Below are 20,530 nucleotides of genomic sequence, written 5' to 3' on the forward strand. Positions count from 1 at the left end.
ATGGATTGAGATCAATTACACATTTTGACTAATTCTCAAGGAGGATTGACTAGTTTGTATTGCTTCCACACAATTGCCATGTTTGTGGTCCACAACTAGGATAAGAAGCCTAAATTTCCCAATTCTTGCCAAGGGTTCCCATTTATATTCCTTGCATGCTCATTTACTTTCTTGCTATTTACATCTCTTGCTATCTTGCTTTCATTCCCAATCCCCCATGCTCTCTCTCTCATAGCCAATAATTATACATTTCATTGCAACTCCTAGGGAAGACGACCCGAGGTTTAAATACTCTCGGTTTATATTTTGTATTGGATTTAATATTTGATAGTGAGAATTCATTGTTGGTTTGGACTATGCTACCAACGAATTGATTCTAGTTTTGATTGATTCCGAACCATGCAAAAATTCTCTTATCAAGAACCCCTGAGGGAATACATGGAGAGATTCAACAAAGCGTGTTTGGAAATTCAAGACCTGCCCACTGAGGCGGTGATAATGGGATTCGTGAATGGTCTCCAAGAAAGACATTTTTCTCAGTCCATATCAAAAAGACATCTGACTTTCTTGAATGATGTACAGGAGCGAGCTGAAAAGTACATCAACATGGAAGAAAACGCCAGGTTATGAGAACCGAACTGATGACTTGGGAACCCTCACCGATCAACGAAAAAGGAGAGGGAGCCCAAGAGGAAAGAAGAAGTCGGATCCGAGAAACCCAAAAGGTATCACAACTACACCCCGTTGAGACTCTCCCTTGTAGATGTATACACGGAAATTTGCCACAACGAGAAGCTTCCTCCTCCCCTGATGCGTGAGCATCTTGTCTATATTTTCCTAGTGAATTTGCACCTAAATTGTTGAATTTAATTAAGAATTAATTATATTTTAGCCACTATGGATGCTATTTTGAGTTTTGTGCAATTTTATTTATTTTAGGTAGCATTCGGATGGATTTGATGAAGTTTCTGCAGAGAAAGAGAAGAAGCCAAGGAGATGACTAACGAATACCGACGCGGACGCATGGCTCACGTGACCGCGCGGAATGGAGGAAATCGCAATGACGCGATCGCGTGCCTGACGCGATCGCGTGGACTGGAATCTGCACAAATGACGCAAACGCGTGGACGACGCGGACGCGTCACATGCGCCACGTGCAAAAAATATAGAAAAATGCTGTGGGCGAATTCTGGGCTGTTTTAACTCAATTTTTAGCCCAGAAAACACAGATTAGAAGCTGCAGAATGGACAGAACAAGTGGTCTCCACCCATCAACTGAAGATCTGTTAATTAATTCAAATTTAAATTCAAATCTTAAAATTAGGAAAAGATATTATTTTAATTTTGAGTTTTAGATATTAGATTTTAAATTTTTAGGATTAGTTATAAAAGGAGGAAGCTTTCCTTCCTTTGTAGAGAGGTCCTGGGGGAGATTCCACCTCATCCCATCAGGGGAACATAATTGACAATCCTAATTTTCTCTCTTTTCTATGAGCAACTGAACCTCCACTGTTAAGGTTAGGAGCTCTGTCTATTTGTATGGATTGATTTTATTACTTTTTCTATTTTAATTTATGTATGGATTTATATTTAAGAATTGTTTTCACTCTTTATTTTATGAATTTGGGTGGAACGGAAGTATGACCATCTTTCTATTTGAGTTCCTGTAAAACTTGGAAAAGCTCTTTACTTGAACAACAGCTTGAAAACAATTTCTCCTAAATTTTAATTATTTGGATTTAACGGGATACGTGACATATAATCCTTTTATTTTTGGGTAATTAGAGTTTTTGTGGCATATAAACTAGAAATTGATTATCACCCTCTAATTAGAATTAATTGACCAAGGAATTGGCTGTTGATGAATTTTAGAAGAGACTAGGAAGGTCTAAGGAATTAGGGTCTAGTCACATATAGTTTGCCATAAATTAAATCCTACATGATTAAAATAGTTAGTAAGAAAAATTAATCAGGAAAAATAGATAAATCTGAAGCCTTAACTGTTTTCCCATATATATTTCACAACTCATTTGCTGCTTGTTTTCTGAAATTCTTAAATTTACTTTTTAATGCTTTTGAACTTCCAACACTATTTTCTGTTTGTCTAACTAATCCTATCAAACGCTATTGTTGTTTAATCCATCAATCCTCGTGGGATCGACCCTTACTCACGTAAGGTATTACTTGGTACGACCCGGTGCACTTGCCGGTTAGTAAGTGTAGTTGTAAAATACCGCACCATCCCCCCGCGTCCAATAAAAAATAAAAAGGGTGGAAGTCGTAATGAGTATTGTGAATACCACAAGCTTTATGGACACTCAACAAATGATTGCTATGACCTAAAAAATGTGATAGAAAAGTTGGCCCGAGAAGGTCGGCTGGACAGATATCTCACGGAAAGGTCAGGTAATTAAGGAAAAAGAAAGAGAGACGACGAAGACCTCAGACAGAGAGGTCCACCCCCGTAAACTCCAGAGCGACATGTTCACATGATCTCGGGAGGGTTCGCTGGAGGGGGACTTACTAAGTCATCTCGGAAAAGACACCTAAAAGAAGTCTATCAAGTCGGAGATGCTGGACGAGGTATCGTACCTAGACATGACGACCCAGTAGTAATCACCATGATCTTTGCCAATGCTCACCTGCATAGAACTCTCATAGATCAAGGAAGTTCGGCTGACATACTGTTCAAACTAGCATTTGATAAGCTAGGACTGGACGAGAAAGAGCTAAAATCTTATCCGGATACCCTTTTTGGATTAGGAGATGCCCCTATTAAGCCACTAGGCTTCATTCCCCTGCACATGACTTTCGAAAGGGGACTGCAGCCCAGGACTTTAAGCATCGACTTTATTATTGTCGATATAACCTCCGCTTACAATGCCCTGATAGGCAGGACAACCCTAAATCGGCTGGGACCGGTTATCTCAACCCCTCATCTTTGTATGAACTTTCCGACATCGGAGGGGATTGCTACCATCAAGGGAGATCAGAAGCTGGCAAGGAAGTGTTATAATGAAAGCTTGAACCTAAGAGGTAAAGGCAAGGAGGTCAATACAATTGAACTCGGATGAGTCCGAGTAAGGGAAGAGTTACAACCACAACCCAGAGAAAAAATGGAAGAAGTCCAGATTGGGTAAGAGGTCGAAAAAAATACCAACATAGGAGCTAACTTAGCAAAGGATCTGAAGCAGGAACTTGTAAAGCTCCTACAACTGAACTCTGACCTCTTCGCCTGGAAAGCCTCCGACATACCTGGGATAGATGCCGAGCTGATGTCACACAGGCTGGCCGTCTACCCAGGATCCAACTTTTCCAACAAAGGAAACACAAGCTCGGACCCGAACGGGCTCAAGTGGACGAAATACAAGCCTTGCTAGAGGTAGGATTTATCAGAGAAGTCAAGTACCCGGCTTGGCTGGCAAATGTGGTGCTGGTTAAAAAGTAGAATGGGAAGTGGAGGATGTACGTCGACTATACCGTTCTCAACAAAGCATGTCCAAAGGACCCATATCCTCTACCCAACATTGACTCCCTAGTGGATTCCAGCTCGAGGTATCAATCTTTATCGTTTATGGATGCTTACTCAGGCTACAATCAGATCCCGATATATAAATTGGATAAAAAAAATATCTTTCATCACACCCAAGGCAAACTATTGCTACGTGGTCATTACATTTGGATTAAAAAATGCAGGAGCTACCTATTAAAGGTTGATGAATAAGGTGTTTGCACCTCACCTCGGAAGCCTGATAGAAGTATATGTAGGTGATATGTTAGTAAAGACCAAGGACGAAACCAGTCTCCTGATCGACCTCTCACAAGTCTTTGGTACCATAAGAAAGCATGGGATGAGGCTAAACCCCACCAAGTGCACCTTTACGGTGGAAGCTAGAAAATTTCTAGGATTTATGCTAACACAAAAGGGATTGAAGCTAACCCCAACAAGTGCAAAGCAATCCTAGAAATGAAGAGCCCGACTTGTTTAAAAGAAGTCCAGCAGCTGAATGGGCGACTTGCGACTTTATCTAGATTCTTGGCAGGATCAGCATTGAGATCCCTACTACTTTTTTAATTACTTAGAAAAGGATGCCAGTTCGAATGGACTCCTGAATATGAAGAGGCCTTTCAAGAGTTCAAAAGATTTTTTAGCTAACTTTCCATCCTTACTCGGCCAAAGGCCGGGAAAGAACTCGTATTATATTTAGCTATCACTAAGAAGGCCATGGTGTCAGCATTAATACGAGAAGATGAGGTCGGACAGCATCCCATCTACTTCACTAGCAAGGTGCTACAAGGTCCTGAATTAAGGTACAAAAAACTTGAGAAGTTTGCATATGCCTTAATTGTAGCAGCCAGAAGGCTTCAACCTTATTTCCAGGCTCATACTATAAGAGTCCCGACGAACCAACCCATGAAGCAGATCCTTCAGAAAACAGATATTACGGATAGAATGGTTCAATGGGCCATATAGTTGTCCGAGTTTGATTTGAAGTACGAAACTCAGGCAGCAATTAAAGCTCAATGCCTTACCGACTTCATAGCAGAATATACAGGTGATCACATAGAGGCCTCTACGACTTGGGAGCTATATGTGGACGGATCTTTCAATAAAGTCGGAAGTAGAGCGGACATAATATTGGTCAATCAAGAGGGAACTCAAATAGAAGTATCCCTGAAATTCGAGTTTCTCGCATCCAATAACCAAGTTGAATATGGAGCTTTGATAGTGGGACTAAAGTTGGCCAAAGAAGTCGATGCAACTAAAGTGGTAGTCTTCAGTGACTCCCAGATAGTGACTTCTCAAATTAATGGAGAGTACCAGGAAAAAGGACCCCAATATGAAAAGGTACTTGGAAAAAACTTTAGAGTACCTCAGGCAATTCCCAGAAACTGAGGTCATGCATATAACTCGGGAATTCAACAGTAGAGTGATAGAGGAGAATTGTCGGTAAAGAAATTCTCAATGAAATCTCGTTGCAAGTATAGTTCTAAACCAACAACAATCCTTAATCAGAATTTAATTTGTTTGTCACTAAAGCAAACCCAATAAAAATAACCGAGTATTAAACCTCGAGTCGTCTCTCAAGGAATTGCAGGGAAGTATGTTACTATTGGTTATGAGATAGTATATTTTTGGATTTTGAGTTTAATAAGCAAGGAATGTAAATAACAAGAAAATAATTAACAACTAAGAAAAGTCCTAGCAAGGGTTGAGAATCGAAATTCCTATCCTCATTATCAATGTCAATTGTGATGGTAATTGCAAATTTCACTCACTTAGTTAACCTCTAATAGTTGAAGGAAAGTCAAGTGAGTGAATCAACTTGAGTTCACAAGTCCTAATCAAAGACTAGAGTTAGTGAAGCTCAAGCCAACTAGCAACTTTCAAACACCAATCAACAAAAGACTTTTGATAATTCAAGAGTCTCCAAATTACTCAATCCAAGCTAAGAATACAAAAAGCTAATTTAAAATCCAACCAAGTATTATATCAGACACTTGGAAGGCACAAAATAAAAGCATAGAAAATTAACAAGGAATAATAAATCTAAACAACCAATTGCAAGTATCAATGATAACAATTGAAGAAAGAAGCAATAAACATGAAAAACATAAATTGCATTAATATGGAAATTGAATCTAACATCAAGAGTCATAAACTAAATTGGAAAATAAACAAATCAACAAGAGAAGATAGATAAACTAAAGTACTAGAACAAATAAGAGTAGAAGAAAACTAAATTAAACTAAGATAGAAATTTAAAATTGAGAAGAACTAAAAGAAACCCTAAAACCTAGAGAGAGGAGAGAGCATCTCTCTCTAAAAAACTACATCTAAAACCTAACTTTTTTGTCGGAATGTATGAATGATTCATTCCCCCTTCTAGCTTCACTCTGCAGCCTCTAAGCAGTGTTTTCGGGCTTGGAATTGGGCCAAAAATAGCCTAGAAATCGCCCCCAGCGTCTTCTGTTTAATGCAGCACGTGATGCTCTGTCACGTGTACGCGTCAGTCACGCGTACGCATCGCTTTGCACAAATTCCTGGTCACACGTACGCATCGCTACCAGCTTCTCAAAACTTCAATTTCTTGTGTTCCTTCCACTTTTGCATGCTTCCTTTCCATCCTCTAAGCCATTCCTGCCCTATAAACTCTAAAAACACTTAACACACATATAACGGCATCGAACAGTAATAAAAGAAGATTAAAAATTAGTAATTTAAGGCCAAAGAAGCATGTTTTCAATCAAAGAACAAAATTGGGAAGGAAAATATAAAACATGCAATTTATATGCATAAGTGTGAGAATAATGGATAAAATCCACTCAATTCAGCATAAAATATACCATGAAATAGTGGTGCATCATAGAGCCGATGCTCTCTCCAAGCTAGCAAGTACCAAACCAAGAGAAAATAATAGAAGCCTAATATAAAAAACTCTCCAGGAGCCCTCAATTGCGAAGACGAGTAATGGGTTAGATATCCTACTAGTCATCAGCTTAGACCTCGGATGGATGACTCCCTTGATCGAATATTTAAAATTCGACATCTTACCTGAAGAACAGAAAGAAGCCAAGAAAATTCGGAGGGAGGCACAAAACTACACTTTGGTAAGAAATGTCCTTTATAAATGGGGGATATCTACACCATTACTAAAGTGTGTCCAGACCTCTAAGACGGAAGAAGTCCTGGAGGAAGTACACAATGGCATCTGTGGAAATCATCTTAGAGCAAGATCCCTAGCTAAGAAAGTAATTCGAGTTGGGTTCTTCTGGCCGACCCTGCAAAAGGATGCCACCAACTTCGTGAAAAAGTGCCAACCTTGTCAGATGCACACAAACTTCCACGTCGCTCCCCCAGAAGAACTTATTAGTATAACTTCTCCATGGCCTTTTGCAAAATAGGGATTGGACCTACCCGGACCTTTTTCTCAAGCGCCTGGACAAGTAAAATATCTTATCGTGGGAGTGGATTATTTTACCAAGTGGATAGAAGCAGAGCCATTAGCTACTATCACGGCACAAAGAAGTCAGAAGTTCCTGTACAGGAATATTATCACCCGATTTGGAGTCCCTCACTCCATTACCACGGATAATGGCACACAATTCACTGATTTTACATTCAAAAGCTTGGTGGCGAGCATGAAAATCAAGCACCAATTTACTTTGGTGGAGCATCCCAAGCCAATGGCCAAGCCAAAGCAGCCAATAAAGTCATATTGGCGGGATTAAAAAGAGGCTCCAAGAAACAAAAGGGGCTTGGGTCGAGGAACTCCCCCAAGTATTATGGGCCTACCGAACTACACCGCACTCAACCACTAGTGAAACATCTTTTCGAATTGCTTATGGCATAGAAGCTATGATTCCTGTTGAGGTCAACAAGCAAAGTCTAAGGGTGAGATTCTACGATGAAGTCGGAAACGTTCAAGCCCACAAGGAGGAACTCAAACTACTCCCAGAAGTCCGAGAACAAGCCCAGATAAGAGAAGCAGCGTTAAAGCAAATAATAACGAATAGATACAATAAAAGAGTCATTCGAAGAAGTTTCGCCTTAGACGACTTAGTCCTCATCCGAAATGACATCGGGGTGAACAAGTCGGGTGAAGAAAAACTCGCTGCAAACTGGAAGGGACCCTACAAGATAGCTGAAGTCTTAGGAAAGGGCTATTATAAAGTATCCAACCTAAGTGGATCCGAGCTCCCAAGGTCATGGCACGCTTGCAATATGAAAAGGTATTATAGCTAGAAGCGAACCTCGCTCCCTGATGTACTCTTTTTCCCGACTTCATGGTTTTTTTCGAATGGGTTTTCTTGGAGGAAGTTTTAACGAGGCATCAAAGCGAGGACTAGGGGCAAGAGAATTTTTTCCCTTAGTAGCTAACGCATCCTTGTAAAGATACTTTTCATTAATAATAATACTTTCTTCTCTCTAGAAATTCCATTATTATTCTACGATACGCACCGATTTAAGCTCGAAAAAATACAAAAATCCATTGACCGACCTATATGGTCGGCAAGATAATGCGACGAGGTACAAATCGGTGTAAAGAGATTATAAAAGATGATCATGATAGCTCGGAAATAAGATAGCAAACGACTTATAAGTCGGAAAGCCCGAGCAGAACGAAATGCATCGTAAGAGTAACCTAAGTTATAAAAATGATTCAAGGGCAAAAAACAAATGGAACGTTTATGCCCAGTTAATGGAAAATGGAAAGTCCTTAGAAGGTTGCTACATAAAAGATTTCATAAAAACTTTGTGAAACAAAAAGTCCTTAGAGACTATTTAGCTAGAAGTCTTCATAAAAAGCTTTGCAAAAAAGGCTTTCATAAAAGTTCTACAAAACTAAGGGAAGCATTATTCCCTCCGAAAGGCTTTGCGAAATAGCAAAATATCTACCATACTAGCATCCACAAATATAAGAAACAACTACTTTGTTAAAGAGCCCCTGAAAGGGACTAAACGTCTTGAAAAAGCAGTTGTTAAAGATCCGAAAACATGAGCAAAAAATATTTAGAACATACATAAAAATTGTTCATAAAAAGGTCCCACAAACCGGGCCTTAAAGGACAAATTCAAATAATACCAATAAGAGGATTATCATCTAGAGGGGAAGTTGGGTCGGCCGCTGAAGTCGGAGGGGTCGGAGGTACCTCTTCGGCAACAGAGATCGGAGCAGAATTAGGTCGGGTAGAAGAGCTCGACTGTAACCCCTCAGATTCATTAACTTCAAGAGGAGGAGACTCAATGAGGTGTTGCACAGTCTTCAACTCGGAATCAGTAAGAGGGCAAGGAGGAAAAACAATTTCCCTATCGACGACAACCTTGTCAGGGTGAAGGGGTGACAAATCCAAGTCGGGAGCCAGAACTCGGACTTGTTCTTTCAGCAACTCGAACACCTCCTCGGTACCCTCAACAACGGGCTCCTGTCCTCCCAGTCCTGATACCCCCTCCCTAAGCCGCTCCAATTCCTCCTTCAGCTCTATTTTATCTGAAAAAAGACGAACGTAGTTCTATTCGGACTTCTCTTTCAAGCCTTCAGCCATGGCACAAGAGGCCATTAGCTGCTTCTCCCTCTCACAAGATTTGGAGAGCTCATATTTCAGCCGGTCCCTCTCCTCCGTCAACCTCTTCTCATCCTCACAGAACATGGCCAGTTGACCCTCAAAAACCTCTAAAGAACGCTGGGTAGCGCTTAGAGGAGTTTTTTCTAGTTTTTTGAGAAGCGAGGTACACACCCCAACAGTACGTATCCCTCCTCGGATCAAGATCTGAAGGTGATTTCTGATGGAGGCATCATCCATGGCGATAGAGCAATAGGGAAGGATATGCCTCTCACAGAACTTAACTCCATTAAAAATAGAGTCACCAATGTTGGAGACACTGGATTCCGAGGTTTTCCTTTTCTTTGAAACAAGAACCAAGGAGGGAGGAACTAGAGGAGTAGTAACAGTAAGAGGTGGAGGGGGAGGAGGGGTAAGAAGAGAATTTACCAACTTTGAATAAGATGTCCCCAATTCTGATCCATGAGGAAGAGTGGAAGTTGACGATCCGCCCTCTTACAATTGAGCAGCTCGAGCTCGGTCATTCCTTTTGGCCTCTAAAACCTTGAGGTAAGCTGTTGATCCACTTTTCATTTTCTCTGAAAAGAAAAATGGGACAATGATTAACATACAAGTCGAAAGAACTTGAAAGTACCTACAAAAGTAAAAAATAAAGTCTATCTAGCTCGGTCCGGACATAGCTCGGAGTTCCAAGAGGAAATTTCTTGGTGTCGAGGTTTAGTGCCTGTCCCTAAACCTCTCGAAAAAAATTCAACCACAGCTTCTTCTACCTCATCCAAATCTATCAGATTGTACTTTTCTATAGGGGCAGCTTCTGCCCAGTATAATTGGAAGCGGGGTTCATTATTTTCATTTAGAAAAAAGGGATGATGGCCCTTAACAGTTCGGACTTTAAAAAAGAAGTTTTTGAAATTGTGGAACGACTCATCAAAAATAGAAAACACCTTCCGACCTTGAATAGCTCGGAAAGAGACCCAATGCTGTTTGTTTTGAGCACTAAAAGGTCTGGTCAAGTGAAAAAGATAGAAAAAGACTCTCAAAGAGATCAGAAAACCAAGTTTACGGCTAACAAGTTGGTAAATTTTAAGAAAACCCCAAGAATTGGGGGTGGAACTGGGAAGGGGCCACCCTACAGTGGGACAACATCTCCATTTCAAAGGCAGAAAAATGAAACATAACTCCTAGACGAGTAAACAGACAGTCATACATGAAAATAAAGTGGGGTTCCGACTCGGTCACCCTCCCACAGCAAACCCGATCCTCAAGGTCAGGGGCAACTATTTTGTATTTAGCTTCGTCCTCAATAGAATTACAGATCCTATGATGCTTACGAAGTTCTTCTACGAAAACATTATCAACAAAAGGGTTGGATACGAGAACAGAGGAATCTACCCATCGCAACAAATCTTCAGAAATCCGGAAAGACATTTTGGAAAATAAAAGCTGAAAAAATAAGAAGGTATACCTACATAGCACAAAGAGAAGAAACCATAAAAAACAAGTTGGATAGGAAGTACTTCTCTTCAACAAAACAAAAGAACAATCAAACAGTTACAAAGAACCCATCTTTCATAAGAAGAAAAGCGCAAAATTCTCAAAAAGCTCCTATTGCAAACTACGGTGAAAGCACAGTGTAAGACCCTCTCTCAAGCATGCAGTTCACTTAATAGAAAGCACTGAAAAAACCAAGAAAGTATGAGAGCAGCGAGGAACTAACCTTTTCAAAGAAGGGGAAACGGAGATGGAGCAAGCGCCAAAGAGCCGGGAGCCAAAGGTTTAGAGCACAAACACCAAAGATACAGAGAGATGGGGGTGAAAATGAAAGCTCGAAAGGGAGTTTACAGGGAAGACGACAAAGAAGAAAGAGAAAGAAGGGAAAAGTATTTATAAGGCACCAGGGGCATGATTGTAAAATGACCCACTCATTTAAAGGACGCGCCGTTACCAATGTAATCGCTCCCCACGTGTTAATGCGAAAAGCCAACGGACGCGACGGTTGAAAATTTTAAACCATGTCGGTTTTAAGTTGAAATCACGTCGGTCTTACAACTTGAAAAGACACTGCTGACTTACGTATCTCCGTCCTTATCCGACTCAAATAAAGAGATCGGACTCGAGTAGAGGCACTGTTCATACCCTAGCCCAAAATATAAGCCAGGCCCAATAAAGTTAAAAGGCCAAATCTAGAAGATTGGCCTCCACCGCTTGTCCGACCTCCTTAAAGAGGTCGGGATCAACGCAAGCAGGCAATTAACACTTATCCAAGTGAGTAACTGCCTCCTTAAATCTCTTATCAATCCTGGAAGAGAGATTTCAACAATCCTAAGATAAAAGGACGGTTATCTACCATTAGAAGTAGAACTACTTCAACGATAGTTATTGGTTCATCCCCTATAAATACACTGATACACTCAGCTAAATTTAAGTTCCAATACTTTAAACATACTTAACCCCTTGTTAACTGAAGTATCGGAGTGTCTTGCAGGTACCACCCCCACCTTCTCACAAACAACTCGAACGACGGCCACAAGACGTGGGACAAGTCGGAGCACACTCCATCAGAAATTTGGGCCTTACTTACAAGCAAAAAAAAAATCCTGTTTTAGGTAATTCTCGGAACACGTATTAATTTATTATTGTCTAAATTATTTAGTTGAATTCTATTTTTTTTATTCACATATTTTAATGGCATTACTCTGTTACATTATCAAGGGATCCAACAACTACTCCCAGTCAAACAAGCTAATATTTCCATCAAATATTCTTCATAAATATATCTCTAAAGTTTCCAGAAAGTTTGTAATTAACAAACAGGTGGACACAGCTAGCAAGACACAGCAAAAAGGTAACATCTCATACACAAGACAGTACAATCTGCAAAACTTGTATGTGGTCTGCAGTCTGCAGACATTTTATTAAAAGGTTATTTGGAAATAAAGGCAAAATTTACAAGTTAGTTGAGTCGGTCACCTCAGAAAATAATTAAGTATTTCGATATACTAATATTCTGGGTCTCATAATAATTAGTATAGAATTATAGATGAATGGATTAATAACATAGACATGGACGTGTGGAAGACGCGGTCCTGAAGCCCATTGCTGTATGTGGGTCTTAATTGATAATACTAATATTATTGGCTGCGTACTCGTTCTCTCAATTAATCATACCTAGCTAGCCACATCTTATCACCATTCTCATAAATTCTCTTTCCCCTTTCTCCATTCTCCAATCACCAAACACCCCAGTTAGCTAGTAAGCTTAAGCTTATTCTTTGTTTTAATTTGTAATAATTCAATTGTTCATTAATTATATATCTCTGTAGATCAAATCACGAGTCAGTACGTGTTCTACATTTTCCAACCTAGTAGAAAATTAAACTAGTTTCTGAGATCTTAATTCCTCTATGATGTATATCGCCTTATGTTGGATATATAGTAGTCAACCACGTGGCTACTTAGCTTATCTGATCTCTTTCTCTCTACATATATATGTGTAGCATATATACACCAACACCAGGGAACTCATGAAATTGACTTGTTTAATTTCTCATGTTTCCTTGCCGTGTTAAGAAAAGTAAATAAATAACTTTCATGTCTTGGGTGTTTCTTAATTCTTAGTATACCGTATATCATGGTGTTCCAACTTCCAAATTCACAGTCACACGGCCTACCCAAAATTTAACATGTAAAAAAAAAAAATAATCATCATTTGTTACTTATTAACATGTCAGCGAACAAATTAAACATTTTCGCTACATAACACTGGAAATATAGTAGAGAGGCTGGCTTGCATATTCATGAATCATATGATATGTCATGGTTAGTTGGTACATCTTTTTTCCTTAATTATTAAGGTCGTTTATTACGTAACTGTACGTACTTGAATTTGTCTTCATTAGATTTCATCATGTGTTTATATATATAAAAAAATTAATTATAAAAAGGATACATCGATGACTCCATAGTTTAGTACGTGGAGATATATACTTGAAAGTCCAAAAAATATATTCCACGTAGTTTGAAGTCTTATGAAGGAAACAAATAAAAGGACAAAAATATATATACATACATCTAACCATTTTAAGTGTTGTAAGTTTGTAAATTAATGTTGATAAATCAATCATTTTGCTTGATGAAATATTATTTTACTGATATTTACTTGTTGCACGCAGTCCTGATATTGTTGTATCAATGAATTGAAGAGGAGTTATATTGGATTTTTCCCATTAAAGAACGAAGAAAATAAGTAGGTAGAAGAATGAATATTTATGACTTTTTACCCGTAACAGAATCATTTTAATCGATTAAACTTGGCTTGATTGTGTACGTATAGATACGCGATACATATTCTATTCTGTAAATTATAAGCATTCGATAGAATACAAGTTGCGTTCTTGAAAAAGCATTGATCTGGTGATAAAAACCCTAGTGGCTTCAACACTAAACTTATGAAAAGGCAAATTTTCATTGTCAAAAAAAGAAGGGGCACCGATAAAACAATGAGAAAAGGGACAAATAATAAAAAAGCAACCAATCTCATTGGCACGAGAAGTTGTCTTTCCTGAGGTGAATACTTAGGGACCACAACGAACCGGAACCACCATCAAAATTATCTTTGATATTTATTCATAACTCTTAGCTTTTCTTCTACCTAGCATCCAAACAAAACCGTTCGGCCAAAATGATTTATTGTCCTTTTATAATATTCTTTTTCTTTCCGCGTATAAACTACAAATATCTTCAATCCTGAAAAAAATCTCATGTTAATTTCCACTTGTTTTGTTAGGCCACTGGAGGTAAATGGAAGCCCCCGGCCCCATCAACCTTCTCATGAGGCTTTCTAAAAAAGAAGCTATGCATATTTATACGCCAGTATCATAACAAAAATAATCTTTTGATAATTATTATGGGTGTATATATATACAGAGAAAGTCTAGGACAGCATGTTTATTAAAATTTAGTCAATACTTAAATATAAAAAAAAAAAAGTAAATAATCCACATCATTAGATGTAATCTCACACTATTAAAAATATTGATAATAGTTAATTAATGATTACAAATTATAAAATTTATTGACCCTCTAACACTCCTCGATGAAAATTATAAAAATCAACCTTCACTATTAAAATTAATTATTAGTACAAAATATATATTAAAATATAAAAGATATATTAAAAATTAATTAAATTATACATATATTTATATAAAAATATATACGTAAGAATCTAGCATCAATAATTATATGAAAGATTCAATTGGAAAATAGAGAAGGCATGAATTAATATCTTCAGTTCATCAAACTATATATATAATCATCTAATCACTAAGTGTCCGATCCGTAGCAAATTGAAGCTTTATGTATAGAAGCACTGTCAAGTATTGATTTTAATATTCAACTACAACTAATTAATTTCTAAAAGAATAATATTATTCTCTGTGTCCTCCTTTATCTGTTACTATAAAAATTTGTATAACATACTAAATTTGTAGAGCAACAGATAAAAGAAAAGGAAGAGAGTAAGCGCATTATTTTCTATCCGGCCAAGTCATGAAGCAACTGGGTCCCCATCAAATTCCTGTAGGGCATGGCGTGTGCTTCGCCATCCAAAAGAGAGTACTGAACTGGTTGACTACAGTCTTCAATAATCTGGTCCCTTGATGAGTAGAACATGGAGGCCTGATGCTGATGATGAGTTTCTGGCGGGAAAGCCAAGCTCACCCCGTTTCCACCGTGTTGCTGTAACCCTAGCGTCAAAGAAACCGCACCTCCTCCACTGTTATTGAAGCCCTGAGGATATGATGAGAAATCAATCTCCACTGATCCAAACGTGTCTGCGACACCTCGCCCTAAGTACTGTTCCTCCTCTTGTTGATTCATCTGCTGATGGTTATCTTTGCGATGATCAGAGTTGTTGATGATTGAGGACATGCATTCCGAATCGATTCGAAGTAGGCGAGGCTTCTGATCCTCTGGTCTTGCTGCTGAATTTGGAGATAGGTTTTGAAAATCTTCAGTGTTGCTGCCTCCTCCTCCCTCCGAGGATGCTGCAGCAGCCTCCTTCTCTTCTTCCAAGTACATTTCCTCCACCATTGGCTTCCATAGCCTCACCCTTGCATTGATAAACCAATTTGAAACCTGCTTGTATATGTGTTATGTGTCACCAAATAATTAGTATTAAATACATGATGGATTATAATTAGGCGAAATATCACGATCAGATATATTTATATAAAATTGATAGTTAATAATTATTAGATTATAATTTTGTCAAATACATCAAATTATTAAACAATTTTTTACTATTAATTTTACATAGAGACAAGTGCATATACATTTTTATCTTATAATTATGTATGCAAATTAAAGTAAATAAAATGGAAGAGTAAGGGAATTAGGGTATGGGTGGACGTACCTGGCTTCTAGAGAGACCAGTTTGGCGTGCTAAAATATGTTTATCAACATCACTTGGGTACCTGCAAACGTTTTTTACCCAAAAAATTATTAGGAATATGACCTTCCATAAATACTAATATATTGAGATAACAAGTGGAAAAGGGGTCCTACTCAGAAGAATTCAAACACAGAATTAAAAGGTAGTAGGTAGAGAGATAAAGAATTAACAAATTAAGCAGACGAAAGAATTGCATATATAAATATATCTTGTAAAAATAAAATACGGAAAAGGTTGGAATCGGAATGGTGATGCACACAAAGTGGCAAAGCATAAATGATTGATGATGAGAATCTGCAAATATGAGAAATGAAACTACTTGCGCTAACATATATATTCGCTTCTACTCAGCTACTTGTTGCTTTCCTTTGGAGAGAACTAACATTGATTCTTTAGAAAAATCAATTTTGCAGCATACTTAATCCGGCACTGGATATAATTTTGTGATCTACCTATTACACAGCATGAGATGGAGTAGTGGTAGTAGGAGATAATTAGGAAATAGGAAAAATGATTATATATGGTAATTAAGAATTGAAGATTATTATTACGGGTGAAGAAAATGCTCGAAAAGCCAAGCGCGGAGAAGAGAAACGGAACGTTCAGGAAGGCCACGTTGGGGTCTCCAGGGATGAGATTCCATGGAGATGGTTTGGTGAAAAGCCCTTTGCTGTCTCAAAGCCTGGTCAATGATTCTAAGCCTGGGGGTTTGGCCCTTAGTGGTGCCCGGTGCAATTGGATCCTTCTCTCCCATCCCCTTCCGAGTGGCCTCTATCTGTTCCAGTATCCCATCCTTCAAGCATCTGAAGTGGCGTGACATGGCCTTGAGCGCAAGTGCCGAGTACACGGTGGCCGCTCCCTCCCCCGCCATGGCCTCAAATGACGCCACCACTCCCTTCATCTGATTACAGTAGTGCTCGTATCTTGTATCCACCTGCTTATCATATCAAATTAAATCATCACATATTAATAATCAATTATTGAGTAGCATTAGCGTTACCTCTTGGAGCATGACAAGGAGCTTAGCCTTTCTCTTGTGCAATTCAACCAAGTCTAGAGAGGTAAGAGGTGGGGGGTTGGTGTTGTTCTTGTTACGCTTGATGAGTTGATTATTGAGTTGCTTGGTTCCTAGGCTACAGAACTCGTTGAGGAGTTGCTGTGCCGGTAGCAAGAACCTGGAGGCCTTGAGCGAGTAATGGCCTTGCAGCGCCATCTCATGATGTTGTTGTCTTAGGGGAAAAGATTGGAGAGAAATAGAAGAAGGGTTGTTTGAGCTAAGAGATAGTGAAAGGCCTTGGCTTGGCGTGTTTTGGAGTATTAGATCAAAACAAGTAGGAGGTGGTGGTTCGTTGTTGGCGAACAAGGTTTTCCACTTCATCTCCATCTCCGAATCAGATACAAAGCCGCTTCCTCCTCCTCCTCCAGGATTATCGCTGTAGGTGTAGCAGAATCCACCACTTGATGATGAAACCATCTCTCTCTCTCTCTCTTTCTCTCTGTGTTTGTTAATAAGGCAAACAAGAGATCAGATCAGATAGATGACGGAGTACGGTGTATACTATGAAACTCAGAGAGAGGTAGACGAGGGGGTCATCATCACCTCCATCCTATTATCATCATCATTTCCTCTCTCTCTCTCTCTAAAGACACCATTCATGAGTCAATGCATTATCATCATAATATAAATATAAATAATACATCCAAAATAGTGTTCGCACAAGGCCAAAAATATCAACGAAATTTTCCAAATTAATATTATTATTATTTTGTAGTCACATTAGATTAAATTATTAGTAACAAAATTAAACTTAAGTTTAAGTTGAATAGACAATAGACAATAGTAAAAGAATAAATAAAAAAATACTAGACCTCTAGGAATTGAAGTGTGTATGGAGGAAAATGATAATGCCTGCTACATAAAGTACAAGCCGCCACATCGCTCCGGTTTCCTTCGATTATCCCTTTATTAATACCCCGAAACCCAAACCAAAATCAAAATTAGGAATGAAATCAGCCCTAGCTGGACTTTCTCAGATGGGTTTGAGACTTTGAGTGAGCCAGGACGGTTCTTTTAGTAGGAGTAGGTGGGTCCTCCTCTTCCCCCCTTCTTCTTCCCTTGTGTGGCTATTTAGAAGCCAAAGAAAGAGAAAGAGAAAAAAGGTAAATGAGTTTAGGAAGGGTCATGTAAAAAGTAAAATAAGGAGGAGAGGATGGTGTGGTGGTCCTGCTGCCTTAGCTTGCTTAGCTTTGCCTATCTAATTCTTATTAATTGGTCACTTAAAGTACTCCACCCATTCTACTCTCTCTATCCTCCATGCCTGGGACCGCATCTTTTTCTTTTCTTTTTCTTTTTCTTTCATAAAATAAAAACAAAAGGAAAAATTGGTGCCTTCCATATTAGTTAGCTTATCAAGATCATACATCAACCTTATACTCAATAAAATTCCCATTATTATATAAAATAGGTGCTTTAACAAATTCGAAAATAATTAAATATTTGCAATTTACGTTTTAAGCCTTTTATTACGTGCGGAATCACGTACATATTTCTTATTATATATCAGTTAATTTTAAACATATATTTTCTTTTTGTTCGTTCATCAGCAACAATGCTCTCCCTTCCACGCGCATTTACATAATCATTGAATTTGGATATACTCACACACATTCTTTTCGGAGAGAAAAAATAGATAAGGTAGAAATTTTCATGTAATTATTTTTATATAAAATTAATAGTTAAAAATTTATTAGACAATAATTTAATAAAAAAATTAAAAACTAATTCGCAATGTAATTAATTGTGGCCAATTAAGGAAAAAAGTTTCAATAAAGAGATCTTCATCCCATCAACCGTACATACATAGTAAAAAAAACCATCACACAAAGTTTTATCCCTTTTTCCACATCTATGTGTGCGCCGCTGCCATTGCTGCCGACCATTGCCGCACGCACGCGCCGCCATTCCACCCCCGCAGGGCGGACATAGCGCCCCCTCCCACTGCCGCACCCACGGACGTAATGCCCCCTCCCACACACTGCCGCACTCATGGACGTAGTGCCCCCATCGCCGCACGCACGCATGCAGTCCTGCTGCGGCACACAGACGCAGTGCCCTCCCTCTGCCACCGCATGCATGTAGCGCCCCTCCCACCGTGATGTTTTTTAAGTTTGGGATGTTTCTCATCTTTATCTTTTGCATGTTTTTTGTTGGGGGATTTGGATAATTTTTTGATAGTTTTGAATGTTTTTTTTTGTTTTTGGATATTTTTTTAAATATTTTTTAGATATTTTAAAATTTTTAAAATAATTTTAAATATTTCTTTTTTTTTTAATTTTGAATTTTTTTTTACGTATTGAATGGATTTTTTATTATAAATTTTTAGAATGACTTTAAAAATGATAATCGAATTTTTTAAATGAATTGTAAAATTTTTTTTAAAATGAATTTAAAAATAAATTTTAAAGTTTTTAAAATAATTTTAGATTTTTTTTAATTTTAAATATTTTTTATTAGATTTTGAATATTTTTTTATAATAGTTTAAATTTACGTTTTTTTCAAATAAAAATAAAAAAATTATTAATTAATTACAGTTGACTATATATTTTTAATTAGTTATCTAACGAAATTATTTAATCAAATACGTTATATTATCTAATTATTTTAAACTATTAACTTAAGATAAACACAAGTAAATTAGAGTCTTCACCGATCGATAATTGTCAAATGCAATTAGCGTTATTTATAAACAATGTTTTTTGGTGGATTTTACGTTTTTTTTATTACATGATAGTAGAGAAAAGTGAGTGTATATTTTGGACAGATTTCCAATTTGCAGCGCAGTGTATATATATATATATATATATATATATATATATATATATATATATATATGCATGCTGTTGCTCCTTTAATTTGTCTAAATCAAGAAGGCAATTCGAAGAATGAATGCTATGTTGTTACGTACCAGCAAGTGAAATGAATGTTGTCTCTTATGTTATACATACATGACAAGAATGCAGCGAATAGAACGAAGGTACAATTAATGTTTTAATTTCATGTTGGCTTATTTTATTTCTGATTTATTTTGCAAGTCATCATTTTCAATCACAGAACTATTAGCATGTTTTGCTTCTCACCAATTGTTCTTTTCCATGCTGGAAAAATAGTTCATTTCCTTTCCGAAATATAATTAGTTATTAATTAATATACTAAATTTGATGTATTCTACTGATAGAACGGGGAATAGACGCGCCAGAGGGAGACTGGGGTTGTGAGGTGAATGGCTTTATATTACACTAACAGCTCCACAGATACTATTATATCTGTTTAATTATTTTTTTATTATTTTTAGAAGATTAATTTTTATAATTTTATTTTTAAAATTATAAATTTAATAAAATAATTTAAATATAAAAAATAAAAAATTTAAAAAAATAAAAAGTTTTATAAATGATTTAATTTTTAGAATATATAAAATTTATAAATTTAAATTAAATAAAATATTAAACAAATTTATTATTTTATTATTATGCGTAACAAAATCAAAATAAAGATTTAGAAATATTATTTATAAATTAACTATTTATAAATATTTTTAATTATTTTTAATAGTATTTAATTTAAAACAAAGATAAAAGTTTATATTTAAAATATTTTTTATCTTCATATATAATTTTAATTGATAAAAAATTATTTTATTTTTTTAAATTTTATATTTAATTTTTTAAATTATCTTTAATTTTATTATGTTTTAAAATTATTAATTTATATTTTATTATATCCCCTAACTATATCAAACATTAGTCTTTCTCTTACTATTATTCTCTATACACATACCTGTCATTGTCTTATCGCCACTATTATTTTACCTTGTTCTCCTTTCATATTTTTTTTCTCCTTCCACCTTCTCTTCACCCGATCATAATTAATTATCACCAAACATTATTATCGCAACTTTTAATTTTGTCTATCACTTTGATTTATAATCATCTATTCTGTTAACTTTTAT

The 20,530-nt window shown here is 37.0% G+C and overlaps 1 protein-coding gene across 2 annotated transcripts; it reads right to left on the reverse strand.

The window, feature by feature from the left end:
• Positions 1-14,326: 14,326 nt before the first annotated feature.
• Positions 14,327-17,773, reverse strand: LOC107630766 (homeobox protein BEL1 homolog). 2 transcript variants are annotated; one of them, XM_016333995.3, is made up of 5 exons: positions 17,390-17,773; positions 16,521-17,016; positions 16,072-16,454; positions 15,482-15,542; positions 14,327-15,204 (listed from the first exon to the last, which is right to left on the reverse strand). In XM_016333995.3, exons 2-5 carry the CDS (start codon positions 16,992-16,994, stop codon positions 14,602-14,604), a joined length of 1,521 nt encoding a protein of 506 aa, XP_016189481.1. In that variant the 5' UTR covers positions 16,995-17,016; positions 17,390-17,773; the 3' UTR covers positions 14,327-14,601. The 2 variants fall into 2 exon arrangements, with proteins under 2 accessions (XP_016189481.1, XP_016189480.1); XM_016333994.3 differs by lacking the exon at positions 17,390-17,773 and having other exon boundaries at positions 16,521-17,196.
• Between the last annotated feature and the right edge of the window lie 2,757 nt (positions 17,774-20,530).

This window comes from Arachis ipaensis, chromosome B3, assembly GCF_059453495.1.
Source record: "Arachis ipaensis isolate K30076 ecotype BB chromosome B3, ASM5945349v1, whole genome shotgun sequence".
Classification (NCBI taxonomy): domain Eukaryota; kingdom Viridiplantae; phylum Streptophyta; class Magnoliopsida; order Fabales; family Fabaceae; genus Arachis; species Arachis ipaensis.